Source organism: Lepus europaeus, chromosome 5 (assembly GCF_033115175.1).
Source record: "Lepus europaeus isolate LE1 chromosome 5, mLepTim1.pri, whole genome shotgun sequence".
Classification (NCBI taxonomy): Eukaryota; Metazoa; Chordata; class Mammalia; order Lagomorpha; family Leporidae; genus Lepus; species Lepus europaeus.
In genome coordinates this window covers 111764570-111780142 of record NC_084831.1, presented here as the reverse complement: position 1 = coordinate 111780142, position 15573 = coordinate 111764570, and the positions used below count along the sequence as shown (strand labels likewise).

The 15573-nt window shown below is 39.5% G+C and overlaps 1 protein-coding gene across 1 annotated transcript in view; it reads left to right on the top strand.

Moving 5' to 3' along the window:
• Window positions 1–9172, top strand: part of SPAG17 (sperm associated antigen 17) — a 249496-nt gene extending 240324 nt beyond the window's left edge. The window contains exons 46-48 of the mRNA XM_062193510.1: window positions 3063–3123; window positions 6145–6289; window positions 9033–9172. Of these exons, the coding sequence (XP_062049494.1) occupies window positions 3063–3123; window positions 6145–6289; window positions 9033–9172 (346 nt within the window). The remainder of the gene's footprint in view (window positions 1–3062; window positions 3124–6144; window positions 6290–9032) is intronic.
• The last annotated feature ends 6401 nt before the right edge of the window (window positions 9173–15573 follow it).

Here is a 15573-nt window from a genome sequence, read left to right as displayed (position 1 = left end):
AAGTTTTTTATTTTATTCTTCTCTTTTTTCGGTCAGACTGTAAGATTTCCAAAGATTTGTCTTCTAGTTTGTATATTTTTCTCTGCCTTGCCAAGTCTGCTGTTAAGACTTTCCACCACATTTTTTATTTGATCTATTGAATTCTTCATTTCTAATATTTCATTTTGATTTCCCCTTAAAAATCTCAATTTCATGGGAAAATTTTTATTCATGTCATGTATGGTTTTTAGTTCATGGATTTGCTTCTGATTGCTTTTGAGTAATCCTATGATTAATTATTTAAATTCCATTTCCAGCATTTCCTCAATCTTTTCATCTTCACATTCTAATATTTAAATGTTGCCATGCTTTGGGTAGGGGGTGGGGATTACAGTGTCTTCCTTATTCTTGTTTCTTGAATTTCTGCATTTATTTTTAGGCATTTGTGGAGTTGATTGTTGTTTTTTTTCTTGTGATGGCTTTTATCTTTGATCTTTGCCTCTGTGGCTTACTGGAATGACTGCCCTTTCAGTGAATACCAAGTGGGGTATGGTAGGTGTGGCCATGAAGCTCTGGTCAGTGCTCCAGGGTGGGACGAGTATCCAGGGTAACTATTGCATACTTACCATCATTCCTGCTCTCTTTTGGTTATCAGTGGCATGGAGTATCTTATTCTGTCATTTCACTTTCAGTTTATGTGATCTGGGGGTCTCTCACAGGCACCATATTGTTGAACTGTTTTTTTTTTTTTTTTAATCCATTCAGATCTGTCTTTTGTAGAATTTAATCCATTTATATCCAATGTTATTATTGATAGATACAGATCTACTGTTATATTTTCTGGTTATTTTGTAACTCACTCCTCCCTCCCTCTCTCCCTCTCTCCTTCCCTTCCTTCCTTCCTTCCTTATTATCTACCTTTGTGATTTGGTAATTCTCTGTAATGCTATAATCATAAAACTATAATTGCTATAGTTTTAGTTTTTTAGGTTCTGGTTACCATGAGGTTTGCATAAAATATCTTATAATTATAATCTACTTTTTAATCTTAATGTAAGCTTTAACAACTTAATTTTTGTTTCATATAAAAACACTAGACTTTTACCCTAACCGCTCCAGTTTATATTATCACAATTTAGAGCTTTTTCTATTGTATATTTAACAGCTTATTGCAGCCTTAATTATCTTTGAGCATTTTGACTACTGACCTTAATATCAAATATGATATCATCATTATATTAGAGTATACTGGATTGGACTATGTATTTATCAGTAAGTTTTACACTTTCATATATACGCCTGATAAGTAATTATCATTCTGTGCATGAATAACTACCTTATGCAGGTCCAGTAGTATTGAATTCCCTCAGCTTTTGCTTGTCATGAAAGAATTTATTTCTGAAGGACAGCTTTGTTGGGTATAATGTTCTTGCCTGGCAGTTCTGTTTGTCTCACCACCTTGAGTATATCACAGCATTCTTTCCTGGTCTGCAAACTTTTGCTTAGAAATACACTGATAGTCTTTTGGAGAGTCCCTTCTATGTAACTTGACATTTTTCTCTTGCTGCTTTTAAAATTCTCTTGTTATTGAAAGTGTTTTAAATTACATTACTTCTACACAACTGAAGCAAAAGAAGGGGGAGGGGAGACTTGAATCCTCGGGTCATTTTAGCTATGCAGATGTAACTTAGAATTAATAACACCTCACTGCAGTCTATAATATCCCAGCTGAAAATACACTGTTTTTGGCATTTGTTGACAAAAGAGTCAGTCTTTCATTTCTAGATTAAGAATAATAGAATTTTGGAGCATATTTAGACCTTATCAACTGTCATATAGGAAGAAAGGGTAATTTGGTTTAGTCTTGTAGGCTTGTCTGAGGCTAGGCCTCAGTTCTCAAGCACCAGCTCACTGCTGCCTCCACCACATGGGGGTACCTGCTTCATTCACACAGGCATGGTCATCAGCTTCAAGAGAGATTTGTCCTTTCTACTTGGTCCAAAGGCCGTATATCTACGCCAAGGCCACTCCCACTTACAAAATGTCCTCCACTCTATTTTGAATTAAACTTAGGCATAATGTGGAAGAGAGGGTTCATAAAATGAAACAGATATTTATTTCAGTTGCAGAGCTGTTCTCAGTGTAAGTGGCAAGTCCTTCTACATATTGCAAAATGACAGGAATATCCAGTTTTTTAAGAAATCACTGTCCCAGTTTACTCAGGGCCAAACCAACTTCAGGAATAATGTTTACTTCCTAAGAAACAAGCTGATGAGGGACTCAGGCCACCAGATCAGGCACCATCTTTTTTTTAGTTTGCTGCCAACAAAATAAGTGGGGGAAAAACAGTTCTCATCAAGCCCATAAAACTCATCCATGCAAACCCTGCCTCTCCAGTACAGTTTTTTGTTTTAGAGATTTCTCTTCTCAGCTTGTTGAAATCAGCCAAAGGCAGGCAGACAGCAACACTGATGGTAGAAGGGGTAGAGCTGGGGTCAGAGTAGAGGTAGGCCTTCCTTGGCATTTTAATTTACTCCATATCTTTAACCTTCAGGCAGAACCCACAAACTCCAGGAAAGGGAGATCAATAAGCACCATGTGTGAGCACAGAGCTTTTTAAGTTCCTCAGCATTTTCAGAGCCCTTTCTTTTTCTCCTCTCCCCAAACATGCAAAACCCCATACCAAGACAGAGCACAACTGGCTCCCATGCTCCACTGCCTTCCAAGAGCCTTTATTCTTCAGCTTAAGGGTCTGGCTGCCAGCATTTGTGTTCACTCTGGCGGCTCTGTTGAAAAGCACACGTCAGCCAAACTCACAACACTGCCCAGGCCTAAGCTGTTCATCAGCAATCAATAACAAAGGGTTGAAACTCAGGTTGGAGTCTGTTTTATGCTGATGAAAACTGTTGGAAAGCAGTTATGAAACAGCCCCACATTCTTCTCCCAATTGAATATTAAGGTTGTTTTTCTAATGGTATGGACCCCTGGCTGCTGTATGGTGAATATTAACACCGTCCTGATTTTATAATATCCCAGTTTGTTTCACTGCCTATGTTTTTCATTTCCTTCTTTCTGCCTGCTAGGTTTAAAGTGAAGCAGCCCCCACCCAGCACTGGGCTGAAAGTGACTTACAAACCTGGGCCTGTAAGTGCTATGTGTGTCATTTGTTCTGTGTGCTTGTGTATACACATATAAATGTGTATTTTTCCATGAAGTGGGCTTTAAATAATTCTGTCCAGCTAGTTTAAACCATGAATAAGTCTAATTTTTCTAGTATCATAATCACATGATTTCTGGTTTGGGTACAATATGTAGCTTGGTGTCACTCATTTCATGTAAGAATCATGAGAAAGATCCTATGTGTAAATCAAGTTAAACTTCTGGCTGTGGACACATTTCTAAAGCTCACTTCACCTGTCCCAGTAGTATAATTATGTTTTTTTGTTTGTTTGTTTTTTTACCAGGCAGAGTTAGACAGTGAGAGAGAGAGAGACAGAGAGAGAGAGTTATAGACAGTGAGAGAGAGACAGAAAGGTCTTCCTTCCGTTGGTTCACTCCCCTAATGGCCGCCACGGCCGGTGCTGAGTCGATTCGAAGCCAGGAGCTGGGTACTTCCTCCTGGTCTCCCATGCGGGTGCAGGGACCCAAGCGCTTGGGCCATCCTCCACTGACCTCCCAGGCCACAGCAGAGAGCTGGACTGGAAGAGGAGCAACCGGGACTAGAACCCGGGGTGCCGGCACCGAAGGTGGAGGATTAGCCAAGTGAGCCATGGTGCTGGCCCAAGTATAATTACGTTCTATTATATGAAAACTACCCTTTTAAAAATTAAATTCTATATCATCACTTTCTTAGAATTATGTCTACAGACCATATTTAATCTGTTAAAAGCCAATTAAAATTTTTCAAAAAATTAAATTCTTCTGCAAAGTGAAAAATCCTTTGAAAAAATTATTATCCCATTCTTTAGTTTGTGTACATTTGGTCTCCTCTCAATATTTGCCAGTAAATATTATTTAATGCCATATTAAGTAATAGCATATATTAAGTTCATCAGCTGCCTTATTTCTCCAAAGATCTCTGAAAACACAAACTTAAAAATGTCAGTCTGTTCTGATTTTGATATATCCCCTAAAATGAGCGTTTTATATATTCACACTTAAATGTAGTTTCAGAAATGCAGTATGGTATAAACAAAAATTTATCCCAAAATATAATAAATCACCTTTGTAAATCTTAGTGCATAGTCTAGCTGTGTTAACATCCCTTTCCTTTCACATGGCAAACTGTTGACTCCTTCCCATATGTCACTGTTAGTGCCAGGGTACAGAGGAGGTAAAAAAAATGGGTCAGAGAGCTTTCAGAGCCAGACACAGGACAGGTACTTAAGAGATATGATTGTATGAGAGAATAAAGTGAAGAAGTAAGGTAGATACATGAGCCATTCATCAGGCACAGGAATATCTGTGGGCACAGCCAAGCAGTTGGCAGGGTATTGGGTCCATAAGTAGCCACAATGCTCCCTGAGTCTGAAGCTTTTAAAGCAGCTGCGGTTTTTATACGCACACAGAAGGGTGGGTTCTGCATAGTGCAAAGGCTGCTCGTCATGACTACACCACCAACAGCTCAGAGATAGTGACAGACAGTGCTTTGAGCCTTGATTTCCCCAGCTATAAAAGAGGGAGTTTAGATCATTTCTTAGCATCTTCTATCTTTAATATTTTATGATCTATTAAAAAAAACAGTAGCATATGGGCTGCAGCTCTAAGCAGCAGTACACTTTGGGATTCAGTCCACTAAGTCATGAGCACCTTTGTGAAATTATTCATCACTGTACTTTGTCAGGATTTCAGAATCATCACAACATAAACCAAAAATAAAACTCAAAGCAAGGCCTTCTTTCACTGTTCTGGGAACAGGTCTGGAAAGTCAGTATAAACCTCATTTTAATTTAGAGATTATGCCAAAAGCTGAAATGATTGTTGGATGAACATTCCTAAGTACTAAAAACCCAGTGTGAATTCTTTGAAGCTCACTCTATACTGTTATCTTTTTTATTTTTTTCTTTTAGTTTGGTTTTTCTTTTTGATGGTAAGTTTTGGCTCTGGCAAAAAATACAATCTATGGACTTCTCCATATGTAAATCTAACCACTGTTCAGCTTGGTTAGTTGCCAACACTAAATGAAAATGCTCAAAGCCTGGGTGAAGCTGTATCCTGGCAACATTCCAGCTCCCCTCCTGCCGCATTTCGTCATTGCCCAGCCCTGCTCTGATTGCAGGGCTTGGAGGACTGAGGATCTTATTCCTAGAAACAGAGCTGCTGGATACCCTCCAGAGAGCATACATTTACAAGCACACTGTTGAAAAATTGGGAACATTTTTCAATTCTATTATTTATAAAAATATACTGAAGAAAAAAAATTCCATTTGTATCTAATTGCTTTCCATGTGGCAGTTTCTGATTTATTTTTTTCCAGATAACTGTTCCCAAGTCTGCTTTTTAACCCACCTCCTGGAGAGGCAGCTTAGAAACAAACAGCTCGCTCTTTCCTGGGTAGTGTTCTTTTCAAGGAACAAGGCAAGAATCCTATTTTTGGTTATAGATCAGGTTTCTTTTTGGTTGGTGCCTCTTCAGACCTTATCAGTGTGGTATGCAAACTAATTCTGTCTCCCTCTACTGGCACTGTCACTTTACACAATCTACATTAGCAAAACCAAGGGGCAGGGCAGAGATGTTATGGAATCCACGAGTCTCTTAGAGTCACTTGAAATTAAATTTGTGTCTATCTTAGGTTACATTTATTGTTAATTGTAAGGATGCCCACAGATCTAAATTCACCGCTGACAGTCAAGAAATAGCACGACTATAAGGACTGAAGCAGTATGCCTTCAGTGCCATATGCAACACCCTGGCATTTAGTTTTCCTTATGCTTTTCCCCAAATAGCACCTGGTTTACTACTTCAACGATGTATGCTGGATCTCATTTACTCAGTGACATCCTGTATAACTAATCTATGAAATAATTTGTTAAATGCTTATAACAGCTACCATTTATAAGTGTCAAATCTATGCTTATAGAGTAAAAGTAACTTGTTCAAATTAGAGTTAAAACCAAGATTTCAACTCACATGTGGGTGATTCTAAAGCTACACTGTGTCTTCTAGGTGGCAGCTGGTTTGCAGACAGAACTGAAGGTGGAGTTATTTGCCATGGTTGCTGGAGAGGACGGCACCAAGGGCTCAACACACATCTCTCACAATATTGAGATCATGACTGAGCATGATGTTCTGTTCTTACCTGTGGAGGCAAATATCCTTTAAAGTTCAATTTGAGTGATCACATAAAGTGCAGAAATTACATATAAGTGAGGAAAACATGGAAGTCAAAACACATCCCCATTCTTCATTAATTCTATCTTCAAAGTCCTGAGAGTTAAACCTCTTAGGACAAAGACTGTGTCTTTTTTTTTATATATATAAAAACTGTGTCTTAATTCATCTTTGAATCCACCCTTGACACTACTTGACATGTAGTACATGTGCAATAACTGCAAGTTAAGTAAATATCAATGGCTATCAATGGGATATCAGATAATCAGAATAATATAAAACCAAGTGCCTGTCATCAGAAAAAATTTGGGAACTTGTTGGGGAATAGATGATGCCTTCTGATTCTAAAGTTGGATATTTACTGAATTATGCACGCAATCCTTTACACTAGTATCTCTAGACATAAATATCATATAGATTTAGAATCTCTACTATATGCTAAGTACTGTATACAGTATTACATAAATGGAAAATTGAACTTTACCTTAAATATGTTATATAATCTGGTAACAATCTTCATAATGATCTCTATACTATTTGATACTTCTCCAATGATAGGAATCATATATTACTTGTGTCACATATCTGTTCAATATTTGAGCTGGGTCATACAGAGCATGAAAACTTTTGATGGAAAGGAGATTTTAAATACAAAAAATGAATAAAACCATGGTGTTTGGGAGGGTTAACAGAAGTCCAGTTTGCTAAGAAAGAGCTTAAGGAACATCAGCAAATAAAGTGATAAAGTAGACTGGAGGTAAGTTATGGAAGAGATTGCTGGCCCAGTGGGTGCTATGATGAACATATCTTTGTAGAAGTCAATCTAGTGTTATTGTGCAGGATATGTTGAAGGAGAAACGGGTGAGTAAAGGAACCACTGGAAGTCTAGTTCAGCAGACATGAAGAGGGACATGGATGAAAGACATGGATGGGGGTGGGGAGGAAACTGCAAAATCTGAGGTGGAATCCACTGATGGAAGCAAAAAAGAGGATGTATGAGTCAATTTTGTGTTCAGGTAGTGAATCATTAATACGCAGGACTAGATCTCAGCCCTTTGCAGAGGTGATGGTTGAAGGCACAGGAAAAAAAAGTGATCTGGGGTCTGTTTAGAGATCAGAATAAGAGCCAAGGGGGACAAAATAAGCAATTCAAAAAGCACAAACTATCTCAGAAGCCACAGAAAGAATTTCAAGAGAAAGATGGGCAGAGATGACAAATGTTATTGAAATGTCAGAGTGAATTCAAATATAAGTCAGACAGATCTGGCTGGAACAAAAACTAAATTACAAAATATAATGAATGGGTATTAACATAAGAAAGCAGAAACATCAGGTATGGATACCTTTTCAAGGAAAAACAAGAGAACGTGGTACTTCAAAGATGCAAACAGTAAAGAAGGGATTTTCAAGTTAGTGTAGCCCTAAATATTTTTGTAGATTGAAGAGAAGGATTAAAACTATGAATGAGTAGAGGTAACTGAAACTGCAACATACAAAAGAGGGGAAGAGAATACAGAGCACAGCTGAAGGGTCAGTCTTAAAAATGGATTCGATGAAGATGGATGAGGACCCTGAAGTGAGGAAGCAGCCAGGGAAACTGTGTCAGATAACCTCAATTTCCATAAAAGGGCATTTGAGTTAATCTGTTCAATTAGTCTAAGACATGAAATAGAGCAATGAACAGAAATCCTTGCTTTTATGTAGCTTACATTCTGGGGAGGGGGGGCGGACAGGCTGTACACAAAATAAATAAAATGTGGACTATGATGGTGGTGAGAACAATGAGGAAGAATACAAAGTAGAAGGGAAATAGGGAATATTAAGGAGGATTATAGTTTAAAATAGGTTATGGTTAGAGTGGTTTTTTTCCCCTTAAGTAAAGATGGCAGGATTTTTTCGTTGTCCTGCCAAGATATCAGTTTTTCACCACTGTTCTTTTTCTTTTTCCAAGTCTAGGAATTAAATCAAGTCCACTTACTCTTCATATAGGTTATTTTAGATGCTAACACATTCATATATGCTACTTTAGAAGTTTATGTAAAATGGAAATAAAAGGTAAGTATATTTTCGTGTAAGAATATTTTGAAATTCATGCATATGAATGGCCTTCAGAAAGTGAATGGAAAAATATGCCTTGTAGGAAAGCTATGCAATTTGGGAGTTGTGGTGCAAGAGTTTGTTAAAGATGATGCCTGGGATACCCACATCCCACATCAGAGTAGCAGTTTGACTTCTAGTTCCTTTGCTTACAACAGAGCTTCCTGCTAATGTGCCTGGGAAGCAGTGGATGATGGCACAAGTGCTTGAGTCCTTGTCCCCAATGTGGGGGACTGAGAGGGAGTACCATGCTCTTGGCCTAGCCCAGTACTGGCTGTTGCAGCTATCTGGGGAGTCAACCATTGGATCGAAGAGCTCTCTAATTCTGTATTTTAAATAAATAAATAAATAAATAAACAAACCTTAAAAAAAAAAAAGAGCTATGCATGGATTTTAAATTTTTTTGCACCACAATAAACTTATCTTTTAATTCAATTTTCCTTAAGATTGTTGAGGTGCCCCTGAATACATTTTAAGCCTAAGCATATAGAATTTGCATTAGACCAAGTACCTAAAATTGAGCTAATTTTGCTGGAAAAGAGTTCCTATGATTCTAAAGTGTTATTTGGGTTTGTATATACAAATCATTTTGTCATGAAAATCACAGTCCTTAACAAATATTTTACCAGTATTAACAAGCAGCAATTACAATAAGCGACCAAAAGATTTTCCTCAGGGAAAAGAAAATCCCATGGTCCACAGGACTTGTACGGTTTCTTCCTCTACACTTGGAGTCTTAATGTCTCGTAAAGTTTCTCCACATTAGGTCCAGTAAGTATTACATGTGAACTTGACTGTATCTTTGTTTCCCTCTTCTTATGCCAGCAACCAATAAACAGCATAACCTGATTGAATGAAAATGCTTGTTTTCAGTAACTATAGTACCTTCCCTTTATGTATAGCCAAATTTAACCCTCATGCTACCTATGTATAAGATTATTTTTCTCATTTTATAAACAAGGAAATAGAAATTTAGATCTTAAAGAGGTAAAAATCTAGCCTACTTCGATGTGAACCTTATATTAAGTACTCTCTTCATTGTCCAAGTAAAAGTGGGTCTTACTGTCCAAAAAGCAGTAGCACATACCAAATACCAAGGTGTGGGATTTGAGAATTTACAATTAAACTGATGGTTTTCAAATTTTCAGGGCTCAGGGGGTGAACACTGCAGTGCAGCGGGTTAAGGCCCTACTTGAGATGCTCATGTCCCATATGATTGCCAGTTTGAGTCCCAGCTACTCCGCTCTGATCCAGCTGCCTGGGGGGCAGATAATGGTTCAAGTGCTTGGGCCCCTGCCACTCACAAGGGAGGATCTGGATGGAGTTTCAGACCCCTGGCTTCAACTTATTCAGCCCTGGCTATCATGGGCATCTGGAGAATGAACAAGTAGATAGAAGACCTGTTACTCTGCCTTTCAAGTAGATGAAAAAAAGCCCTAAGAAAAATTATTTCAGGTCTCAGGACTTCTTTTATATACTTTAAAATTACTGAGATCCCAAAGAGCTTTTGTTTACATGAGTATTGTCAATATTTACCAATCCAAATTATAACGAGGGGATGGGCATTTGAGGACACTGCTTATGACATCTACATCCTGTATCAGAGTGCCTGGTTTTGAGTCCTGTCTCAGCTTACAGTTCTAGCTTCCTGCTAATGCACACTCTGGGAAGGCAGCAATGATTGCTCAAGTGCTTGGGTCCCTGACACCCACATGGGAGACTTGAACTACATTCAAGCTCCTGGATTCAGTCCAGCCCATCCCTTGCTGTTGTGGGCATTTAAGGAATGAATCAGTGGAAGATCTCTATCTCCCCCTCCCCCTCTACCTTTCAAATAAAAAACAATTTTCTTAAAAAAATTAAACTGGGAAAAAATCCAAATTAAAAAAAAAAACTCAGAATATTAAAATGATATTTTTAATAAAAAACATAACTATCTTCTAAAATAAAAAACCAGTAAGAGTGGTACTGTCTTATATTTTTGCAAATCTCTTTAATGTCTGGCTTAATAGAACATGGCTGGATCCTCACATCTGTTCTGTATTCAGTCTATTACCCTATCACACATCACAGTCTCTGGAAAACTCCACACTGTGCCTATAAAAGAATGAACAAAAAAGGCAAATAACATCTTGTATTGGTTTCCTGGTGCTGCTGTTAACAAATCTGTAGTTTCCTAGGTCTGCCATAATGACATACCATAACAAGATACTTACTCTCACAGTTCAGGAGGCCAGAGGTCCAAAAGCAAGGTGTCAGCAGTTGGGCCCTTCCAGGAGACTGAGGGATAATTTGTTCTGTGCCTCTGTAACTTCATTTTTTTGGCTTGTAGCAACATCACTCTAATCTTGCCTCTGTCTTCATCTGGCATTGTTCCAGACTGTATTTCTGTCTCTCCACCAGTTTAAAGAATTCAATCATCACATTTAGGGGGGTAACATCAATACCAAATGACACTGTCCTAGCTTGATTACCTCAGTAAAAGCTAATTGCAAATGAGGTCACATTCATAGGCTCCACTAGACACAAATTCTAAAGGGATAAACCCAATCTGCCCTTTAGTCCCATAAAATTCATGTTCATCCCATGTGCAAAATACACTTTCCCAGCCCAACATTCTCTCAAATAGTAATCCAACCCAGCATTAACCCTACATCCAAAATGTCATCCAAATATCATCGACTCCAAAAGTTCACCTATCATAATCTGAAACCAGGGAGGGGTGAGACTCTTGGTTTGCCCCACCACTCTGGCCTCCTCTCCTTTATGGGCCTATGAAGCAAGAAAACAAGTTGCCAGCTTCCAAAAATGCAAGGATGGGACAAATATAAGCAGACATTCCCATTCCAAAAGGGGAAAGAAAAACAGAAGGAATAAAGGGGTCTCTGATCCAAAGCAAGCTTGCAAACCTGCAGAGCGAATGCTATCCTGAGGACCAGAAATAATCAACTGTGACTCCATCTGGCCTCTGTGCCCATGGAGGCACCACCAACCCCAGCCTTGAGGCCCTCAGAGGCCCCACTGGCTCTATAGACCCTTCTGGATCTCTAGCCTCGGCCCTCAGTAGCAGTCTTACTAGCCCTTAGGCTGCCTGTTTCTTGTTGATAGAATATCTAAAGTCTGACAACCTCCCCTCATTTTGTCCCATCTCCTTGACATAACAGTTTCACATAGAAAACAGTCCATTTTCTATGGACATGAAGGAAACCTGTGACATTGGAATTCAGGTTCTTCAGATACCCTCCTAGCTAACTCCGATTCTTCTTCTCGACTCCTGGCTTCTGCTGAGATGGTTAATGGCATGTGTGGCTTCTTGCCTAATTTCTCCAGCAGGATTTCCAGCCACCTGCTTGGGTATTTCTCCAGAACGTGCTTTAGCATCTTTCATAATATAGAATTGGATAGGATAGAGCTGTGGATTTTCCAAATAATCACATTGTAGTTCTTTTTTTGAACAGTTCATTCCTCTTTCTTCTTGCATTTTATTCCAAATGAGAAACTAGACCATGCCTTCCATATTCTCCTTAGAAATTAAGCTGAATATTCAGGTTAATTTCTCACAAGTTCTTTCCACCCAATAGCACGACATTGAATTCAGCCAGGTTCTCAGCCTCATCATAGTAAGGATCACTGTTCTTCCAGTATCCAATAACATGTTCCTCGCTTCTGTGTGAGGCCCCACCAGACCAACAATCTGTTCTTAATGACATATAATTCTCAAAGATGGTAACTTTCACCAGAACTGCTTTTACCATCCTTTACATTTCTACTGGCTGTCTTCAAGGCAACCCAGACTTTTTCAATCACATGGTTCAAAATTTTAGCTTCTATCCAGTATCTAACTCCAAGGACATTTTCACATTTGTAGTCATTTGTTACAGCAACATTCTATTTGCTGATGTCAAGTTCTGTACTGGGGCTGCCATGTCAAATTATCAAAAACTAAGTGGTTTAAAACAACAGGTATTTATTCTTTTGCAGTTCTGGGGACCAGAGGTCTGAAATCAAGATGTTGATGAGGTTGGTTCCTTTTGGAGGCTCCGAGGGAGGATTTGTTCTATGCTTCTCCCAGCTTCTGACAGTAGCAAGGAATCCTTTGTATTCCTTGGTTTTAGTTACATCACTCCAATCCTGATCACTTCCTGTTGTCACATGGTGTTCTTCCCTGCATGTCTTCACCAGGCATTCTCATAAAAACATCAGTTATTGGATTTAAAGGCCCACCTTCCCCGCCCTCCCTAACCTAGTCTGAGTTCATCTTGACTAATTACATTTGTGAAGACACTATTCCCAGATAAGGTCACATTCACAGAATGAGTGGACATGAATATTTTGGAGGGCACTTGTCTTGAACCACACTTTGGGGATTACTAAATTAAGGCACAGTTTATTTCTGAGCTAGCCCATGTCCTTCAGGAGTTATCCTAAACTGAGAAGTTTGAAAGCCAGAGAGTGAGTGAGAGACAGTACCTGACCTGTCTGTCACCTGCTGCCTCCCAAGGTGCAGATGAGAAGGGAACTGGAATCAGGAGCAAACCTGGGACTAGAGCCCAGGCATTCCAACATGCGATGCAGGCATCACACACGGCCTCTTAACTGTTATGCCAAAAATCTGCCCCAAGATTCCAGTTCCTGCTAGCACCAACCTATCATGCTAATTCCATGCATGTCACTAAGAAATGCCTTAAGTACTATTTCTGTTATGTGTTCCCTTGTGCGTATTACCACAGAGCTGATAAGATTAAAAGGTAACAGATTTTGTTGACTTCAAGCACTTAACAATAACTATGAGGGTAGGCATTATAATACCATTTTATCAATGAGGAATCTGAATCCTAATTAGGTTAGGTGGTTTGCTCTATAAAAATTGTATCATCTGTTTTTATCTAACAAATTCCCCCAAAATTTAACAGCACAAAACAACAAATATTTAATGGTCTTCCAGCTCTTCCAGTTCCTGTGGGTCAGGTTTCCAGGCATAGTTGAGCAGGGCCGTCTGGCTCAAATGGAGGTGAATCCATTTTCAAGCTCACTTGTTGGCAGAACTCAGCTCCTTGTAGACTAAAGGCTGTTAGGCGGAGGGCTGCAGTTCCTCACCGACTGCTGCCTGAAGACTGTCCTCAGTTCCTTGCTGTGGGCAGCTCCTCAGGAGACCTCACAGGGCGGCTTGGTGTATCAAAAAGCATCTGAGCAGACTGAGAGAATGCGAGCAAGGCACAATGCAGCTTCATAACCTCATCGTGGAAGGGACATCCTAGTGCATTTCATTAGCAGCCAATCAAGACTAATGGCATTCAAAGAGGAAGGGTCACTGTAAGGATTAGGCCCAGTGACTTTTTTTTTTTTTTTTTTTTTTTGACAGGCAGAGTGGACAGTGAGAGAGAGAGAGAGAGACAGAGAGAAAGGTCTTCCTTTGCCGTTGGTTCACCCTCCAATGGCCGCCGCGGCCGGTGCGCTGCGGTTGGCGCACCGCACTGATCCGGAGGCAGGGGCCAGGTGCTTCTCCTGGTCTCCTTAAGCGGCTGCAGGGCCCAAGCACTTGGGCCATCCTCCACTGCCTTCCCGGGCCACAGCAGAGAGCTGGCCTGGAAGAGGGGCAACCAGAACAGAATCCAGCGCCCCGACTGGGACTAGAACCCGGTGTGCCGGCGCCGCAAGGTGGAGGATTAGCCTAGTGAGCCACGGCGCCGGCCCCCAGTGACTCTTAATGCATGTTCTGGGTTCTACAAACATTATCAGTGCTGCTCAGCAAAGTGGGCTGAATGTGGATGGCAGATGTAGCCCGGGAAGTTTCTTCCTAAGTCCTGCCCACTATGCCCTTCATTTTCCAATAGGCTGTTGAGCAGGATCAGCAATTATAAATGATGGGTGAGTAGAAACCCAGATACATCCTCTGTCCAGGCACAGATAACACTGCTTTCTGGGGCCTCGTCCTAGATTCCCTGCTAGAGATTTGCTACATTTCTCTGGGAGCTATGACTTGACACTTGAGATGGAAAAACAATTTAATACCAAATACATAAAGTTGCTAACTTCTAGCCAGGCAATGTCAAAATTGTTAAGTATATCTTGTCTAAATAAACGGAGATATATACAAACTTTTTCAAATAAGCTTAAGTATTACACTCCTGATAAACCACTCAAGAGGCTTTTCTTTATGGCATTACAGCCTTTCTATAGGTAACTTGCTGCATTTTATGAAGAGATATTTCTTAAGTGTTTTTTACATTAAAGATTATATATAGCCGGTGGCTACTGAAGCTGGTAAATGCTGACTTGACTAGAAATCTGCTTGGCTTAAAATTCATTTAAATACACCTGTTAACTTCAGACCTTTAGTGTTAAGGGGTTCCCAGCATTTCAACCTAAATCTATAATTCAGCTACTTATTGTACACACTACTTTATTTACTATTAGGTTCCCATTCTTTTTGATTAGTGTAAAACTTATCAAAATAAATACTCCAGTACTGTTAACCTATTCAACTGTAAATGGTGGCAAAGCTATGGGAAAACAGCACTTATTAACATAAGAACAATTATTAATGACATATATATCTAGAATGCCCTCCTGGTTTGGATGCTATCAAAAATGTTAATGGAAAATGCTGCAATTTTCTTAAGTTCTAACGAACAACTCTGAGAAGCACAGATGATATGGATTCAGCCTCTATTCTCATTAAGAATGAAGATATTTTTCAAGATTTAAGTAGCTCTTCTTTCAAGTGTCAACATCAGCTGCCTAAACAAAAGACTGACTTCTTGGAAAGCACAAAGTACATTATACTGTATTCTCTTGTCTTTATCTAAGCATTCAGGAACTTTTGTCAAAACTCACTCTTTATTTCTACTCTGTCCAACAAACAGTATCACTGTATTCCTTACCTCACACATCAGTGATTATGGTAGGCTTTAGGAAGAGTAACAAACTCATCGTTTGGGATACGAATCACCAAGCCACAGAACTGCAGCTCTGAGACTGGGAAGAAAATGGCAGCATCACGACACAGTAACTTAGATGAAAACATAAATAAATAGAAGATAAAAACCAAAACTGTCTCAAGTGAAGATATAAAAAGGAGTTTGAACTGATAATTAAAAGAAAGACTTTGTACCGAAGATGGCGCAAGCGCTTGGGTCTCTGCCCCCATGGGGGAGACCCAGATGG